General features: G+C 36.2%; 1 protein-coding gene across 1 annotated transcript in view; it reads left to right on the top strand.

Moving 5' to 3' along the window:
- Positions 1–17,317, top strand: part of NALCN (sodium leak channel, non-selective) — a 223,498-nt gene that overhangs the window by 20,166 nt on the left and 186,015 nt on the right. The window contains exons 4-6 of the mRNA XM_054271392.1: positions 9,842–9,925; positions 11,494–11,633; positions 12,453–12,581. Of these exons, the coding sequence (XP_054127367.1) occupies positions 9,842–9,925; positions 11,494–11,633; positions 12,453–12,581 (353 nt within the window). The remainder of the gene's footprint in view (positions 1–9,841; positions 9,926–11,493; positions 11,634–12,452; positions 12,582–17,317) is intronic.

The following is a 17,317-nucleotide window of genomic DNA, read 5'->3' as shown; positions in this document are numbered from 1 at the left end:
CAATCAGCAATTTCTCTAACTCGTATATTTATTGTCAGTGGAAAAGTGGGGACTACAAAAAGTATACACACAATGTGATGCTAAATTATTTTTTAACTTTTATGGCATAAACTCATTTATGCTTAAATTAATTTCTTCCATAATCATCCTAATTCATAACTTTGTCTTGAGTTATCGGTTACAGATCTGATGTTTACTGCACTTTATGACAAATTTCTGTTTTGCATTCTTTTCAGTAGTTTTAATTAACATGCCATTTTTATCAAACATGAATGGAGAAATTATGTTAATCTTTCTGATAAGTGATGGAAATATTAATAGGATTATGGTGAAACACTGTCAACTGGCTTAACAGCTTTTGGCAAGTTTGTCAAGGGTGTTTCTGTTGCATTACAGAATGAAAATAGAAGACTGAAATTTTGAAATTAGTTTTACTCCATGACTTTAGAAATGCTGTATACCCATAGTTTATGAATGAGTTAAGGATAGGGGAGTTGTGTTCTTTTCAAGGGTTGGATAGTAAAACAGAATATGTGGCTCCTGTCATCCAGCAATAACATGCTCTGATGTGATTATGATATCTCTGCTGGAAGCTCCGTCTCAGGATGTCCAAGTCACAAACAAAAGTGAGAGCCTTGACCTTGAGGGTAGGGACATAACCAGTGGAATAAGTGGCAAGGTTAAGAAAATCTTGGGATGCTTTGACTAAGTAGAGTGAAGGGGAAAAAATAGAAAACTACTTACCTGTGGTCATAAAAAGCTCACAGAGCAAACTCAAAAATGACCATTTGTCATAAGATTTGAGTTTCTGTTTTACCTTATGCCTTGCAATTATAAGATGAAAACTACTTATCCTTGTTACAAGTTCTTTTCAAAAACAGATGTATATCAAAATACACGTATATATTTGTATATTAAAAAATGGAATTTTATACTGTCTATAATGTTGTTGGAAACCTAGTTAGTGCAGATTCCATGTTATCCTGTGTTGGCAAATAATAGGCTATTTAAAATTGTTTTAAAACTTAATACTGGAATATTTTAGTGTTGGAGCTGTGATTGTTAGTTTTAAATATTATTTTGTATAAAAAGTATTTATATCCATTATTTGAATACAAGAGTCTACATAAGTTGATTCTTCTCTCTCACCTTTTTCCTGTGTTTGTTGCTGCTTTGCTAAGTGTCTACAGCCATCGTAAGGACATCTGTTCCCAGGCTACTGGGATTGTGTTGCTCATAAAATACTCTGCTGCTGTTTCCAGTCACAGGAAATTAAAGAAATTAAAACTGATTATCATGAGGAAAAGAAATTGGAAGTTGCCTGCAGCATGCTGCTAGTTGGGTGTTACTGCGTGTGGGCCAGGGAAGGTTAGAGACCATGGCTCTGGAATATACGCACCTGTTTCTATGGTTACTTGTGTCTGGTTTATTGGAGTGTTTATTACAGGAAAGTAATGACTCATATTACACAGTGGGGCTTTTTGCACCATTTTTGCATTAACACATTAGAAAATCAAATGCATTTAAATTATTTGGTGAAAGTACATAAGCAGTATTTCTAAAATAAAAATGGTATTTATTCTAACTGGTCAAGGGGTCATGGAAGTTTTTAGTGAGAAATTATTCCGGGGCATGGATTGAATTATGTGTCCATATAATAAAATACTTAGTGACTTGCCATGGTGATCAAAATTTAACCTAAAAGCTACTAAGAAAAACTGAATTTCACTGTATTTCATAATGTAGCTAGAAATATACAGACCAATTAGATGAACAAAACTTTACTTTTTGGCAATGTTGTCTTTTCCGTCTCCAATAGCACTTTCAAGGATTACTTTCTAGTTATTCTTCATGAAAACAGCTTTATTGAGGGATATTTTAAATGTATTACTTCATGTCAAAGTAAAATGATACATATATCAGGAAAGCAGTGAAACCAACATACTGGATGACATGTTTTCAAGTAGCAAGAGAGAGAAATTCATTCTTAATGTGCCTTTCTGCATTGAAATTTGCATTTTCAAGAAAGTCTGCTATACTAAAAAATCATATTTTATTTTATTTTTCTCCCATGTTGTCTTCTCTCTTAATTTGAGAGGATCAAAAAAGACATGAAGATAAACAAATCTTAATGGCATCCAAATCCCTGCTGAAAGGAATAAGAGCATTTCTGTGCAGCTGTATTTTCATGAAAATGATGAAATTTGTGTGGGATTTTTAAAGGAATAAGCTGAATGTAAAATTGGATTTCACGGTATTGTGTTTTCCACCATTAATACAAATATGGATTTCTTACAGCTATACTAGGAATTTTGTTTCAATAAACTTTTTCTGGTCTCTTTAGTAAAAAAAAAAAACAAGTATTCTTCAACATTTTATAATGCCAATTGCCAAATGATACAATCCTCTTTCTGGAAAGTGCCTCCTTCTTATGTATTCCAGTCCTCATCCTTGTGGATTTTTTTCTGTTGAATGAAAGCTTTGAATGTCAATCATAAATCAGAGTTTTGTCATGTTAGGTGAGACTGTTTGCCTATCAAAACTTCCTGTTCAGCCTCCAGGCAATATTTGATACTGCAAATTAAAAGCTTTCACCTTGAAACATTTGGATCCCAATCTGCCTATTGCACCCACCGTAAACACTGGAGCTAGGGGAGGGCAGAATACTGCTGAATGGAGCACAGCAGTGTTTATTTCACATCACCTCTCTGAGACTTCAGAGTACTTCCAAGAATGAGCAGATGTCCGTGCCTGTGGAACTAGATGTAGAACTGGAGTTAACCCCACAAATTGGCATTTGGAGGAGATTGGCTTAGATGTCCACAAGTAAGGAACAGTCTGGGTTGGAAGGAGCCTGAAGAGATGGTCTGGACCAGCCTCATACTCAAAGCAGGGCTCAGAGTTCTTTAGTCAGGGTTTTGTGAAATTGAGTCTTAAATATTTCTAGCAAAAAACATGCAAACATTTCTCTGGGCAACATGTTTGTGTGTCTGACTGCTCTCACAATGGAGATTTTTTTTCTGTGCGCTTCCTGGAAACAGGGAGTGCTGTACTATGTAGGGGAATCCTATTAATCCTCCTGATCAGCCACTTCTAGATTTGCTGAACCCTTAAGATGTTCAGGGAAGCCAAGTCAGCTGGTAAGGCAATACCTGGGGCACTGAATACAGATGGCTAATGAGCAGATGGAGAGGGAAATGAAATTCAGGCTTTCAGTGCAGTAACCCATAAACTCTCTGCAGGGCATGTTGGCACCCTGCTGCAATGGTAAGGTGGTTTATCAAGAGAGTAGCCATATAATATATCAGCGAAGTTCCCTTCCTCAAGCGTTTAGGAGCCATATTTCTGTTGGGCATTAGCATCTCTTCTCTACAGGATAGATATGAAGAATGTGCCCAGAGGCTCTCAATAGTGGTCAATCCAAAGTACCTGACACTGGGTTGAACTGAGATGCTCAAAAATTTTGTGGGTGACACAGGTGGTCTGTTATGGCATTCCTTTCCACTGTATTGTGGAAACAGTTATTCCCTTCAATACTTTCATAGTTTATGAAGTGAGTTGGGTAACACTGATGCTTGGCCCTGGTTTGGGGCTGGTTGGGGGGGGTTGTGTGGTCTTCTTTTTGTTTTGTGGGGATTGTTTAACTTAACAGTTTTGGTTTAAAACACTGGGTTTTAACTATTACTAATTCCCCCACCCCGATTTTTGTTGTTTTTTTTTTTTTTTTTTACAGAAAACACTGAGATTATTATAGGATTATTAGCAAGTAAAATGGTCCCTGTTTGTCCATCTGAAAGTCTGGAGTTTTTCTTCACAGCCAGAATTGTTTCTTCCTTTACAGTCTTTTTGATTGATTTTTTTTTTTTCTGTTAAAAATAACATATGAAATGTGAACGCTATAGTTTAATATCCATCCAGTATGATATGAAACATGAAATAGTAAATTTAGTAGAGTTAACTACATATATTAACAATAATCTAGTTTACCTTAAAAACAGGTTTGAAGTTGTTCTTTAGTGAATAGTTGTTTAGCCTTGTATCTTTATTGGTGTTTCCTAAACAATCTGAAAACCTCAACAAATTCAATTCAAAATCAATTATTGTAATGATTGCAAAGGATGAAGTAGTGGTTCTTTAGCGATTATAGGGTTTTTTGTAATAATCAATTGAAACTATGTTGTTGTGTGTCCATAGCACGTGTGGCATCCTTCTCTTACCCAAAGGACTAGCAAGAGCTGTGTTTCATTGTATTAATTAAAAATAGAGTAATTTTGGGATTTATGCTGTAACATCTAATGATTTTTTCCTTTTTTTCTAGCATAGAACAGAAGATTACTCTCAATATTACATTATCTATTAGGAAAAAGATAAATTATGTACTATGGAATGTGTTACTTAAGGCATCTGATGGTGGAGCAGTTCAGTACAATGCATGAGTAGCTACAAATTGAACTTGTTTAGTTCAGTGATGATAAAGTTATGATAATATACTTGTAGCCATTCAGAATTAATTTTTACACAGAAATTGTAATTCCATTGGCTGTTTCAAGTCAGTTGCTGTTATGTGAGTATATTTTATATACGTTCCTTCTTTATGAATGAAGATACTTTATCATAAAGAAGACATGCAGAAAATGAGAAGTTGTGTCATTCCCACATACATACATTGTTTCTTTTTTCCCCATAATACAGAGTTTTAAAGTAAATATATTTTGGGTTATTTTGAAGTGATCCTATCACTGTTGTTGAGGAGAAACTTAGAGGTGAGCCACTCATTTAAAATATTTCAGTCTTTCGTTAGTTATTAGCATGGTCCTAACTAAGCAATTCACAATTGCGTGTGTTTCCTGCCCTTTGTTCGACGCATGAGGACACTAGTGAAATAGTTTTAGTTTGAGGGATGGAAAAGGAGAATTGAAAACAGTCAGATGCAGTTTTCCTTCTTGATTAGGCCAGATGTCTTCATTGTCTTTACTGTACGAGTAAAATATTGAAAGTGTTGGTCAGGTTGGGGGCTGGACTGGATTGTCCCTATTGTTCTGCTACTAAGCAGACTATAAATACAGGGTTTTTTAGTAAATAGGAAAAGTTTGAAGCTGAACCAAAAATGTAAGGAATGTATTTGTAGTCTGTGACCAGGTAGGAGATACATACCCTCTGTGAGTACATATGTATCTGCATATGCAAGGAGAGAGAGAGGTTCGGCAAGGTGCTCCCTTGAGCTCCGATTTAATTGTGCGTCCCACTCAAACCTCTGTGCCCTGCAGTGTTTGTGGGCAGTCAGAGAGTGGGGGAGGGAAGGTTGGTTTCCTTAACTCAGCAGTGCTCTCTTCTAGTTTGCTTTTTCTGTTGTAATGAACACAGCATCTGGAGGGGAAAAAAATACACTCCCAAATTCTTAATTCGTCTATTCCTTCTATTTCATCCTGTCCACTTTTCATTGCTCCTAAAATCTCCATTAATTTCAGCCTCTACACCTTAATGCTTGTTTGTAGTGCTTTACAAAGTAGCCCACAGGATGATCCAAAAGACATACCAGAGTTGATGACATGCTTTGTTTAACCACTACCAGCACATGCAGGATCCAGTGATCGTGATAGAATGGCACAGTAGCTCATTGTTACTGAGCTTGCTGGTCTCTCTGTATTATCATTATAGTGCAAGAGTTCTATTATCAGTACATTGCAAAGGTTCCACATTGCTAGAGTTTCATACCTCCTTGGTGTTTCTTGCAGGCAGCTCCTCTAGGCACTGACTCTTCCATGTCCTCACAGCAGCCAGCTCACTGCAGCTCCCCTCAGCCAACCCATCCCCTCTTTTATAACACTCTTCTGATTGGCTACAGGTGTGGCCTGTTAATATCAGGCCTGCTCCTAATCTTTAATAATTAACCCAGCTGCAACTCTTTAGGGGATATGATTACTTTCTATACTACTTTTATTTACCTATATTCTATTCCCCTACATCTCTGCATTCTTTCAGCTATCCTATTTGTCAGAGACTGTGAGGAAAAGTGGGAGACTAGGGTTCTAATGAGAGATCCAACACTGCAGGACTCCTTTCCAAATAATGGTAAATCTTATTATTCAGGGCAAATATCATATTACTTCTTTTATTTAGCTTTCAGTCATATTACTTCTTTTATTTAGCTTTTAGACAGTGTCAGGTGGAAAGAGGCAGGAGGGAAGGGTTGAGAGAACAGGTTGTAGTCAGAGATGAGAGGGAAACAAAAATTTCTGAAGGCAAGCAAGGAGGCAGAGGAGGCTGTTGATTTGCAGGGACTTGCTATTCATCCCAAGGTGTTCCTGAGGTGTTAGGAGACAAGCAGGGCAGAAATGACCTTGGGCATGTCTGTGCTATCATCTAGCTAAGCTGTCTACCTTACCACTGAGATACTGAAATCACTTGAGAAAATTAGCAGACAAGCAGATTGCTTTATGCAGTTTGGGGATTAATTTAATAGAGATTTTGTTTTCAGCAAGGTTGATAATGAAATAAGCGTTTATTAAAAAATTGCAGTCTGTCTAGTCTTTCTTTCTTATATGAGTTAAACCATAATGGCTCTCATGGAGTGACTGCCTCAAGTGATATTAGTTCTGTCTATGGTTCTCTCTATATTTTGTACTGACTCACATTTTCAATGCATTAGGTCTTAATTTTTTTTCCCCCTGTGAACTTGTTAATGGTTGTTCAGGGCACCTAATATTGGCTACAGGCATTTTATCTTTAATGTGCTCAGCACAGTTGAGAAAGTGAATCTTCTGACACCTTGCGGTGCTTCATTTTGGAGGAGTGGCAAATGATTTTGTTTTCTAGATAGGCTGTAAATTGTGTTGCTGGAGAAGTTTTCAGGACTTGCTGTGCACATCAAGAATCCGCTATCCACTGTAGGCAGTAGAAAGTCAGCAATTTTATTGACTTTAAGAGGTTTTGATTAGTGTACAAGGCTTCTTGTCTACAGTACTAATCCTTCATTTTCTGGAATAGTGCATTCAGAAAAAAATGCTAAATGAAACTTCACCAATAATTCTCAGATTTCAGCAGATACAATGGTAAAAGGTTGTGGGGTTACATTGCAATACTTGAGCTATTTTAGGTACAATGTCACCAGAGGTATTTAAATGTCATTTATTTGTATTCCTTTCCAAGTCTAAGAGCTGTCATTGACCATGAGCGTGGTATTTCAGCCTAAAGATTTTTTTCAAATGTGAATGAAACTCACTGTTCATTGCTATTAATAAAAATTCTAGCCTGTGTTTAGCCAGAATTAGATTTTTCATGGAAGTAGCACCTATATTCTGATTTTTGCATTAAGCAGAATGTGGTCGTGCCTTAAAAATGCTTCCAACAGCAACTAACATGCCCATGTCAATAGACAGAATAAAAGCATTAAAGATTTCCCACCACATCCACTGCCAGACAAACAGCAAATGACATTAATAGGATTTAGCTATAGCCTCTCTACATCAAAGTGGAAAGAGCCAGGAGCCCCCCCTAAAAGGAGTAGTTTCTCCAGATGTAATTCAGGTGCGTGGAGTTTCTGTGGGTGATGCTGAAAGCTGCCCTTACTGGGAGGGTGTAGCGGTGGAAGCAGGCTGGGTGTGACAGCGAGAGCACTGAGCTGCTGCAGCAGCCTAACTGGTGAGAAGACTGGAAAGGGTCATGACATCTTCCTTTGTAAAGAGAAAACAGCAAAGCTGCTTCAATCATACCACATCTATTGTGGAGAGAAAAAGCAGTTTCTAAAAAAAGATTTGGCTTTCAGGGAGAACTTGGTGGGTTATTCAGAGGAGGATGAATACAGGGACTTCTGCCTAAGTTCATGCTCAGATCTGCACAGTAAAACTCAGGGAAGACTTTTTGTTTAGACAAAGGGTGCTTAAGAGGAGAAAAGTAATTTTCAAGGAGTTCTTCAGCAAGAGAAAGACCAATCAGCATTTTTGTTCAGAGCCACAATTGAAGGACTCAAGTAGCACGTTGATGCAAATCTCATTGGAGATTTGTTCCAGAGAAAGAGATTTAGAGTGTGAGTAGCTGATCTCTGTGGAGAAATAACATGTTTCTGCTTCACTGGTACTGAGCATAACCACTAAATAATTGAGTTCTCTCAGCCCTGAGTGAAGAGTTACTGATTAGCTCAGAGTTTATGTGGGGAACTAAGTCTACTTTCTTCAGGAATGACAGGCTAGAATTATGATGCAAAAGTTTCTGTCTTGTTGCTTCCCTGATTTGCGGTCTTCCTCCTCATGGTTCTTGAATTGAGAACTTTAACATCCTTATATGTTAGAAAATCTTTGTCCAAAAATAGTGCCAAAGTTCTCTGTTCTCTACTTCTGATTTGAAAATCACTTACTGTATTTTCCCCATTCCCTAACGGTTCACTTCTACTCTGAAGAATTTTTGCAGCTGAAATAAATATTTTAAATGTATTTTGTCTCTATTTACACAATATATCATGCTGTCACCTATTACAAGAAATAATAAATCGTTTTATTATTACAAGAAATAATAAATCATTTTAGCATGCCACTGAAAATATTAGATTAAAACAAAAAATTAAAATTGTCTGTGCTTTTAGAATCAATGACAATGCTGAGACTTTAAAAAAAATATTGAAATAACTATAACTGAGATAAGGAAAAATGTTTATAAAGCCAGGACTCACATACGAGGCCAAAGTCCAGCAATGGCTTCAAGATTCTTGAGACATGACAATAATTTTTCCCCAGTTAGACTGTGAAAAGTGGATGTCAAACATTGCCATTTGTACGTGGAAGATCACTTAAGAGGACCCAAAGAGCCTGTAAGGCAGGGAAGACTTATTAAATCTGTGGGATTTATTTCATTTAAAAAGGTGTGATTTTGTGTCCTGAGATGTGCTGTCATTTTCTCTGCATATGTTTCTACATGAATGGGATATCCACTTTCCTTAGGTGTATTTTTGTATAGTCTCCCTTTCAACAAGCTTCATCTCTCTACATGCGTTTTTCCCCAACTTCCTCTGTGCTCCACGAGGTACACAAAGCTATCTAACACTCAGCCATAATATGTCTAATAAATGTAGATATTTTTAAGTTCAGTGTTTGAAGTGAAGTGTCAGGCATTAGCAGCCCAACAAAGAAGTGTTTTTATAGCTTGCAGTAGAGGGCATGTTGTCAGGAATGGTGTGGAACATGAGGATATTGAAACATGCAGTCTGGAACAAAGGTTGAGAATAGTGCAGAGTAAAGGAAACTGAGCTTGGATGCAGAATTCTCCGTGCTGCCTTTTAGGAGTGATCTCTGGATTGGACTGTCACCAAAGCCGTGTTCTGATGTTACAGTGGTTACTGTCAAGTGCTTTTGAAATAGCAAGGCTTCTCCAGAGCATCGAACATGATTGAGAACTAATGAAAAAATGAATGTAAAATGATACTGATTTAATTGAAGCTGTTCAACAATACTGAAATAATTGAATAGCACAATACTAGATTGCCATCATTTTACACTGATCTTCCTGTGTAAATATTTTATAATGGAAAATACAATGGAAAAGTAAGTCCAGTGTTCATTTTTTTGTGTGATTTTTGATTTACAGCAGTCTTTGTAAGGTTTTTTTGACACAAACTTAGAAATGTCATGCAAGAATGAAGTTAGTATTTATCCACCCACACAATGTGTATATATTTCCAGTATATTCTGATCCAGATACTAGTCTTTTGGAGTCTTTGAAAAGTGGCTTTTTAAAAATGCACAGGAAGAGCTGTGCAATTTTAAAGACTTCTTCCAAGAGCTCTTACTTACGAAGTTTGTAAGTTCTGACAATAAACAAAAATTAACCTCTTAGCTTTCCTTTCTTGTAGGGTGATAGCTCCTATGTAAAGGATCGTTGGTGTGTGTTTGATGGATTCATGGTCTTTTGTCTTTGGGTGTCACTGGTTTTACAGGTAATCATTTCACTCCCTTTTACAATTAATAGCTCCTTAATTGTGAAAAATACATGGCTCAATCAAATAAATGGGATTTGTGGAAGTAGACTTGTACATGGATCACATTGTTTTAAAAAACCATGCTGAATCAACAGATTTATAATTGCACATTGCAGCATATCTGTATTAGTAGTAGAATTTATCTTGATTATTTTTTCTTATTTGATCTGAAGCTTGTTAGCATAAACCCTGTGCAGACAGAAGGAGAAGAGGATCTTCAGAGAGACATTTCTCTTTTACTCCACATGACAGTTGTGCTCATTTCCATCCAGTGAGTCTAGTAGGTGCCACTGTGACTATCTCAGGCACCTAAGGGAGCATTATTCCAATGGTAGACTTTGCCATTCTGTAGTTGTAATGATATCATGAGTGGAGTGGTTTCATACAGTGTCACTCATACCTAACAAGCCATTTTTCAAAACTCATATTAAAGCACAATGAAAAAAACCCAAAACATTTGGAAGCAGTTTGATCATTTTTTATAAAGCAAGGAACTTGGACTTTTTCCAAAAAATTGCAGCGTTAAGGTATAGGGGAAATTTTGTCCTGCAAATCAATCAGTCCTTAACTGTAGCTGGTTTTCTGGATAAGAACAGGTTGAAAACTGTGACATTGAGCTTACAATAACATAAGGATTGTAAAAGTTCTGTAGTGATTGCTGTTAGGCACTTATAAAATTTCTGACAATTTTAACACACATTGTTATTTTCCGCTTTTTACACAGGGGAGACTTTGGTACATCTTGTACACATGCAGAAGGAAGGTTGATTGTTACAGATAAGAACTGTACATTACCCAGTTTATGAATTGCCAGGTTCCCTCTCCATTTTCTTACTACTTTGTACAAACATTAAATCAAGCAGTTACTCTCCGAGAGTGAGAGACAAGGATTAAAACAAGATATTTGCACCCAATCATTCAGCTAAATACTCTTTATTGAGTTCATAACCTGTCAGTGTATTGAAGAAATGGTTCCCTGTCCTGTGCCTTGGCTGAAATTTATATTGTAAGTGGAGTCTAGGAAATGTACAATTTTGTTATGCACTTGGAATTAAATGGAGAACTTATAAACAAGTTGCAGCTTATAGGCAGTCTGTGTACATGTACTTTTATATCACAGTAAAAATCTCAGTGCTGTGCAATGTTAACAGATACTGATTTTCATATTGAAAATATATTAATACTTCCAAAAATGTGAGAAACATGTGAGGTAGGACTGGCACAGAAACAGGCAGCTGGCACAAGCTTGCATAGTCTTCTTGAGTTGTTTGTGACTCAAACTTAATGAACATGGGCAGAGTATATTTTCTGATTTTCATTAGGGTAATTTAGAAGTGAGTTAAAGTATTTGGAAATACTTTTCTTTCTAATAAGTGTGGTAGAAATAAACTGTAAAGTAATCCAAGATTGAAAATTAAAATAAAAAACATGTATAATATTAATACTTTTAAAAGCTCTGGAAGGGAACACAGGTGCAGGACAGGACAGGGTCTTCAAGACAAACTGTTGATTCTTTTCTTTGTTAGGTGTTTGAAATAGCTGAAATAGTTGACCAGATGTCACCTTGGGGCATGTTACGGATTCCACGACCACTCATTATGATCCGAGCATTCCGAATATATTTTCGTTTTGAGCTGCCAAGAACTAGGATAACAAATATCTTGAAGTAAGTAAGGCTGTTGTCTGAAAAATAACAAAGCTTATTTATGTTTTGACTTAAAAGACTGACTGTATAGTCAATCAACGACCCTTCATGCTTAATGGGCATTTTTCTCCTGAGTTTTAGTTCTGGCTAAAAAATTCTTGCTATTTTCTATATTTAAGGAATCATTAAGTTTTTTAGCAAACAATCAGAAATTTCAAATGTTTAAATAAATTTTTAAGTATTTTTGCTAATAAATGTAGCCAGCAATTTTCAACCAATGGCAGTAAATTCTGTTCCATTAATATGGTCATTTAATAATCAAAGTGAATACCCTTAGTAGAGTAATATTTATAAATAACATTACATGAGCATATGCCCTGACCATTCCAGTTGCCCGTGTGCTTATACTGGTGTGTATACAGACAGGAAAAGAAACACATGTAAGTGTGCTTGGTACAGCATGTTATGGCAAAAAAACATGTCATGGCAATGTGAAAGAGTTTTTGGTCTTTATTCGGTATCAAGTTGATTTCATTACTGTATCTTATCTGTATGAGTCATTAAATAGTATTTTACAAAAGCCAGATTTTGCACATTTTATTTGGGTGTTTCTCCCACCCTTTGCAGTTTTCAGCTGGTTTAATTACCCTGACTTAGGGACTTAGAAAAAAATCACAGCCCCATTTTCTATTTGTGCACAGAGTGAGAGAAGTTTTAAGGAGTAATATTCTGCAGGATGAAATACTGCTCTCTTTGCATGAGCATATTTTCTATTCTATTCTTTTCAGAGGAGGCTTCACATTGCCTGTGCTTTCAGTGACCTGTTTATCTTTTTGCCAGGCGTTCTGGAGAGCAAATATGGAGTGTTTCAATTTTCCTTCTGTTCTTTCTTCTCCTGTATGGGATCCTGGGTGTGCAGATGTTCGGAACTTTTACGTACCATTGTGTGACTGACGACACACAGCCAGGGTGAGTTGTCCTGTGCAGGCATGATGTGGGCCTGTTCTTTCATTGCTTTTGTTTTATTTTAGTTGGCATTAGTAGATATAAAATGTGCTTGATAGATTAAAAGCAGTCCAGCAAAATGTACTAAGGCAAATTGAGGAAACAAAAAGTAGAATTATGAAAAATGCAAATTTTAAGTGTGACAGAGAGGTTACAATTTGTAGCATTTGGCTATGGTCTGACTTAGGGGGCTGAGTGACTCTGTATGTTGGGTGGGGCATGGAGGTGACAGAGCAGGAAAGCAGAGGGGGCTTTTATGAAGAGCATTGCCACTTGTGGCCGACCTGGGTCACTAATGATTTATCACCTTTTGCACTCTTCTTTCTTTCACTAGAATGTCTTTTTATGGGCCAAGACCTAAAGACAGCCTAGAATCATACAATCACAGAATAGTTTGGGCTGGAAGGGACATTTAGCAGTCATCTAGTCCAACATCCCTGCAATGAGAGGGACTTTTTCAACTAGATCAGGCTGCTCAGAGCTCCTGTCCAAGCTGACTTTGCATGTTGCCAGGGATGGGGCATCCATCACCTCTCTGGGCAACCTCTTCCAGTATCTCAGGCACTTTCTGAAGTAATAATTCTCTGTGACCTGATGCTCTGATTCAAAGACCCTTTTTTTCCCCAGCCTTTGAAAAATACTGATGATAAATATTTTATGCTGGTGATTGAGTATACATCATGTTCTTGATTCAACATGTACTTAACCACAGGATTATCTCAAAGTACAATGCAGCCTCTTGAGTCACTGAGATGGCTCACAAAATCACAGATAATGTGCTTACCTGTCCTGTTGAATTGAGGGTTTGACTGTGTCCTTGAGTACCATTACCTTGTGAAAAACATATTGCATCTGTTTCTTTGTTTGGTCCCTGTTCCTTTGGATAGGGAGATGTTGCATCTGGAGTTGTGGCCTTTATTTTAGTCAAAATTGGATCCTTTTATTCCTGTTTTGAATTTGTCAGAACACAAAAGTAATAGAGTAAGCATTGTAAGAAAGCAAAATACCACTTAATCTGCTAGTGAGCTGAATAAATTTCTGATGATTGCAAAACTCTGTGTTAAAGCTTTTTCTAAAATAGAACCTAAAAAGTATCAAATATAACATTAGAAGTGGCAGATACAAAAAAGGTTATAAAATCATCTGAGAACATGCTAGACCAAATACCAAAATATGGTATTTTGTTAAATTAAAAAGAAAATTACTTTGGGACATTTTCCTAATTATATAATCAATGATATAGTAAAATATGGAGCTGATCTTCGTATACTTCATGCAGATATGTTCTTTCATTCTAACTGTTCCTCTCTTTTTTAAGAGAAAACCTTTATAGCACAGATATTTTGACAGTTTCCTGTGGACATAGGGAAAAAATTCTTTGTAAAAAATTTGCTTGTAGTAATGAGAAGGTCTGCAATTCTGTGAGTTATGGAATGTTATTTAAAAAAAAATTAGTGGAATACACAATGCAGGAAAGATTGGGCGTCATGTAATTGCTTGTGTCACTGAATATAACTTTTCCTTGAAATCAGCAGAAAAAGATGAAATGTGACATAGTAATGTTTTCCACATGGAAATTTAATTTTGTAACTTTGGCACTGCCCATAAAATTCTGTTAATTTTTTCTATACATATCAGGCTGCTCTCTGAATAAGTGTTAGTATTTATTTTTTTTTTAATGGTATACAGAAGCCCTTCAATTTTAGGTTTTTGAAAGGCTGGATTACAGGAAAACCTTAAAAGGGACAAATATCCAGTGTATAAAATAAAATTAAAAACCTACCTAAATAGGGTTAAAGTTGGAAAAGTCAAGTATGCAGAACAGAGGGAATTTCAGACTTGAGGTTGAATATCTCACGCTAACTTCTTTTTCTTTCAATATCATCAAGTATATGTTTTTAGCTGTATAAGTATTAGAAATCTAATTTAAATTACTTTTAAGGTAGCTGGGATAGGCACCTTCAGTAAGCAGTTAATCACTTTTGCCATCTCCAGACCACACTTGTAATTTTAAATGGGCTCCCATGATTGTGTATGATGACTACAGTTACACTGGACACCACTTTTTTCCGTGAAAGTTGTTCCTCCAATTATTCTGATGAATGGTGCTCCTCCAAAGAACAAGATACTTTTTTTCTTTGTTATTGACATGTGGATGTATACCTCAGTTTTGGCATACTACTCATTCCTACTTTGAAAGTACTGATTTCCTCTTCTTGTCTGTAATACTCATCATTATATGTTGTGAAGACTTACACCTATTTGTTCCTGTTTTAAATTTTGAGGAATGCAGTGCAGAAGCTCAGGTTGGAGTTAGGGTGTGCCTTCTTCATGTCGATCAGGACTGACCTTCCTGGAGTTAGCTCCAGAATTTATAATTCCCACCATGGGCTAGAAAAATAAATATAGAGAAAGAAATAACAGTTCTGGTGCAAAAAGAGGACAATATGGACAGATAGTGGTCCAAAATATAGTTAGAAAGAAGGGGACATGTCACTTCTGAATCCGGGAAAGTTTACTAGCTGGGATGTGATAGAGCACAAAAGTATTAAAATTGCCTTGCCAAATTTTACTTTTGTTTTGAGGTTCAGTTTCTCAATTTTATAATGAGGGTTAAACATTCCTCTCAGAGGTTGAGTCTGTGTCTCTGTTTCAGGTGGCTCAGTTCCAGGCAATGGAGAGTGGCCAGAGTTGGCTGTACTTGTCCTTAAATAACTTCTGTCTTTAATGATACACAGCTGTAAATTTTCATTATTTTTTCAAACCAGATCCTGGGCTCCCAAGTCAAGATTAGAAAAATGAAAACCATCCAATTAGTGACCACCTGTGAGAGCTTTAATTTTAGGTGATTTGCCTCTTATTATGCAGAACACCATGGCAAACAGGAAGGGTAAAATCTTATTTTTGTGGTCAAGACTTCATCTATTTCTGACATTTTAGAAATCATTTTTAAGTCTACTGCCTTATGAATTATTATGGGACAGTCAAGTTTCATTTTTAAATGGTGTCTTAAAATCTTCCTGTTCTTTTTTGTTTGAAAGGACATGGTGTCTTCATCATACACTTACTGCCTCTTTGACTGCAGCAAGTTCTTTTATCTTTCCATCCTTCTCAATGCCCACACTGCCTGACCTCCTGTCTCTCCACCTCCTGAGTCATTTTCTGATGTTAGCTATGACAAACAAAAACACTGAAGTGAACTAACCACAATCTGAGTTTTCATTCTGCCTGAGAAATCAGCAAAATCTGACTTGCTTACAAAGGCTGAAAAGTTTATTGTTGTCGTTTGATAAGTCCTTTTTTTCCTGTATTCTTACAGTTGTCTTCCCTATAAGGAATATTGTCTTCTTACACAATTTTATTACTCTATTTCCTATTTTAGATAAGTGATTATGACTTGTCTTTTTTCTACTATGTTGTAAAAATTTTTTCTTGATGATATCTTCAACCACTATATCTTTTCCTGTCAAAAATTGGTATATTATGTAGATTTCCATAGTATGGATCTTCTTTAGTTGCTTAAAAGATGGTGTGTTTGAAATATAAAATCCAATTATCTTGATAAATCTATATATTTTAAACAGTTTGACAGGGTTCGTTTTTTGTTTGTGGGGTTTTTTTTGTTATAGCTGAGATTAATTTCAGAGATATACAATATAAGGTGAAAATAGTTGTGTTCCCAGATCTACTGCAATTTACTCTTGGTAACCTCCAGTATACAAAAGATACTTTCACACAGTACAGGAGAAAGAAACTTTTTCTATATCAGTTCTGTAGCTACTTACTTCTTTTTTTATTTTTGCTCCCAAGATACATTTGACTATGCAAGAATAATTCCAAAGCACATGATCGGTTTATATGTATTCCACGAAAGTAAATTTTCCTTTTGTAAATCTCAGTCTGCACTGCAGCTAAGGGAAAGGAAGTCTCATCAAAAGAGAAAAAGCTAATATGGCTAACTGCCATAAATTGTAATAAATTGTAGTACTCACCTATTTTCCCAAAGTCATTCTTTAAGGTGCCTTTTTTTAACACTTTTGATAAGGTATAGGCTGAATATTTCTGTAGGCCTGTCTGCCTGTTACCATGGAGGTCAATTTAAAATCCTTCTTTGCAAAGTTTCTTGTTTAAAGCAGGAGATCCCCAGGAAAACAGATAAGAAAAGTAATTACTGAGTAATGGAAAGATCTAAGAGGCTTCTGGTCATCTTTCCATCTGTCTATGGATAAGCCACAAAAATGTCAGAAAACAGCTTCAAAGACTGAAGCTGAAAGTTCACCACAATATCTAATAGAGGAAATAAATACAATTAGAAAGAACAAAAGGAATTTGAGATTCTGTCTTACATCAGCAGTGGGAAAGTAAGAATGAGTAATTAGGTTTCTGAGAAAGGGAAGAAATCAAAGCCCAAGCTCAAAAAATCAGTGTAATGGGACTTCTTTAACAGAGCACATTAATTTATTGATTTTAGTGGACAGCCAGATCTGCTTTATTATTGTCTTTGGGACTTATTCACAATCTCTCTTACTGGTAGCATGTCTAGGATAAATTCCTCAGGGACATGAGAAATGGAAAAAATTTACTTTTCCCGGCCTGATGTTGTTTAAACCCCAACCAAAACCAATTAAAATACAGCATCAGTCCAAAAGGGAAGTAATTCAGTTTACTTCATGTCAGAGGAATGGATGAGAGTGCTGATG

Source organism: Melozone crissalis, unplaced genomic scaffold, assembly GCF_028551555.1.
Source record: "Melozone crissalis strain CALT ecotype California unplaced genomic scaffold, PUWL_Pcris_2 ptg000013l_1, whole genome shotgun sequence".
NCBI classification, from domain to species: domain Eukaryota; kingdom Metazoa; phylum Chordata; class Aves; order Passeriformes; family Passerellidae; genus Melozone; species Melozone crissalis.
Note: the sequence above shows the minus strand (reverse complement) of the source record. Positions and strands in the feature narration are given on the sequence as shown.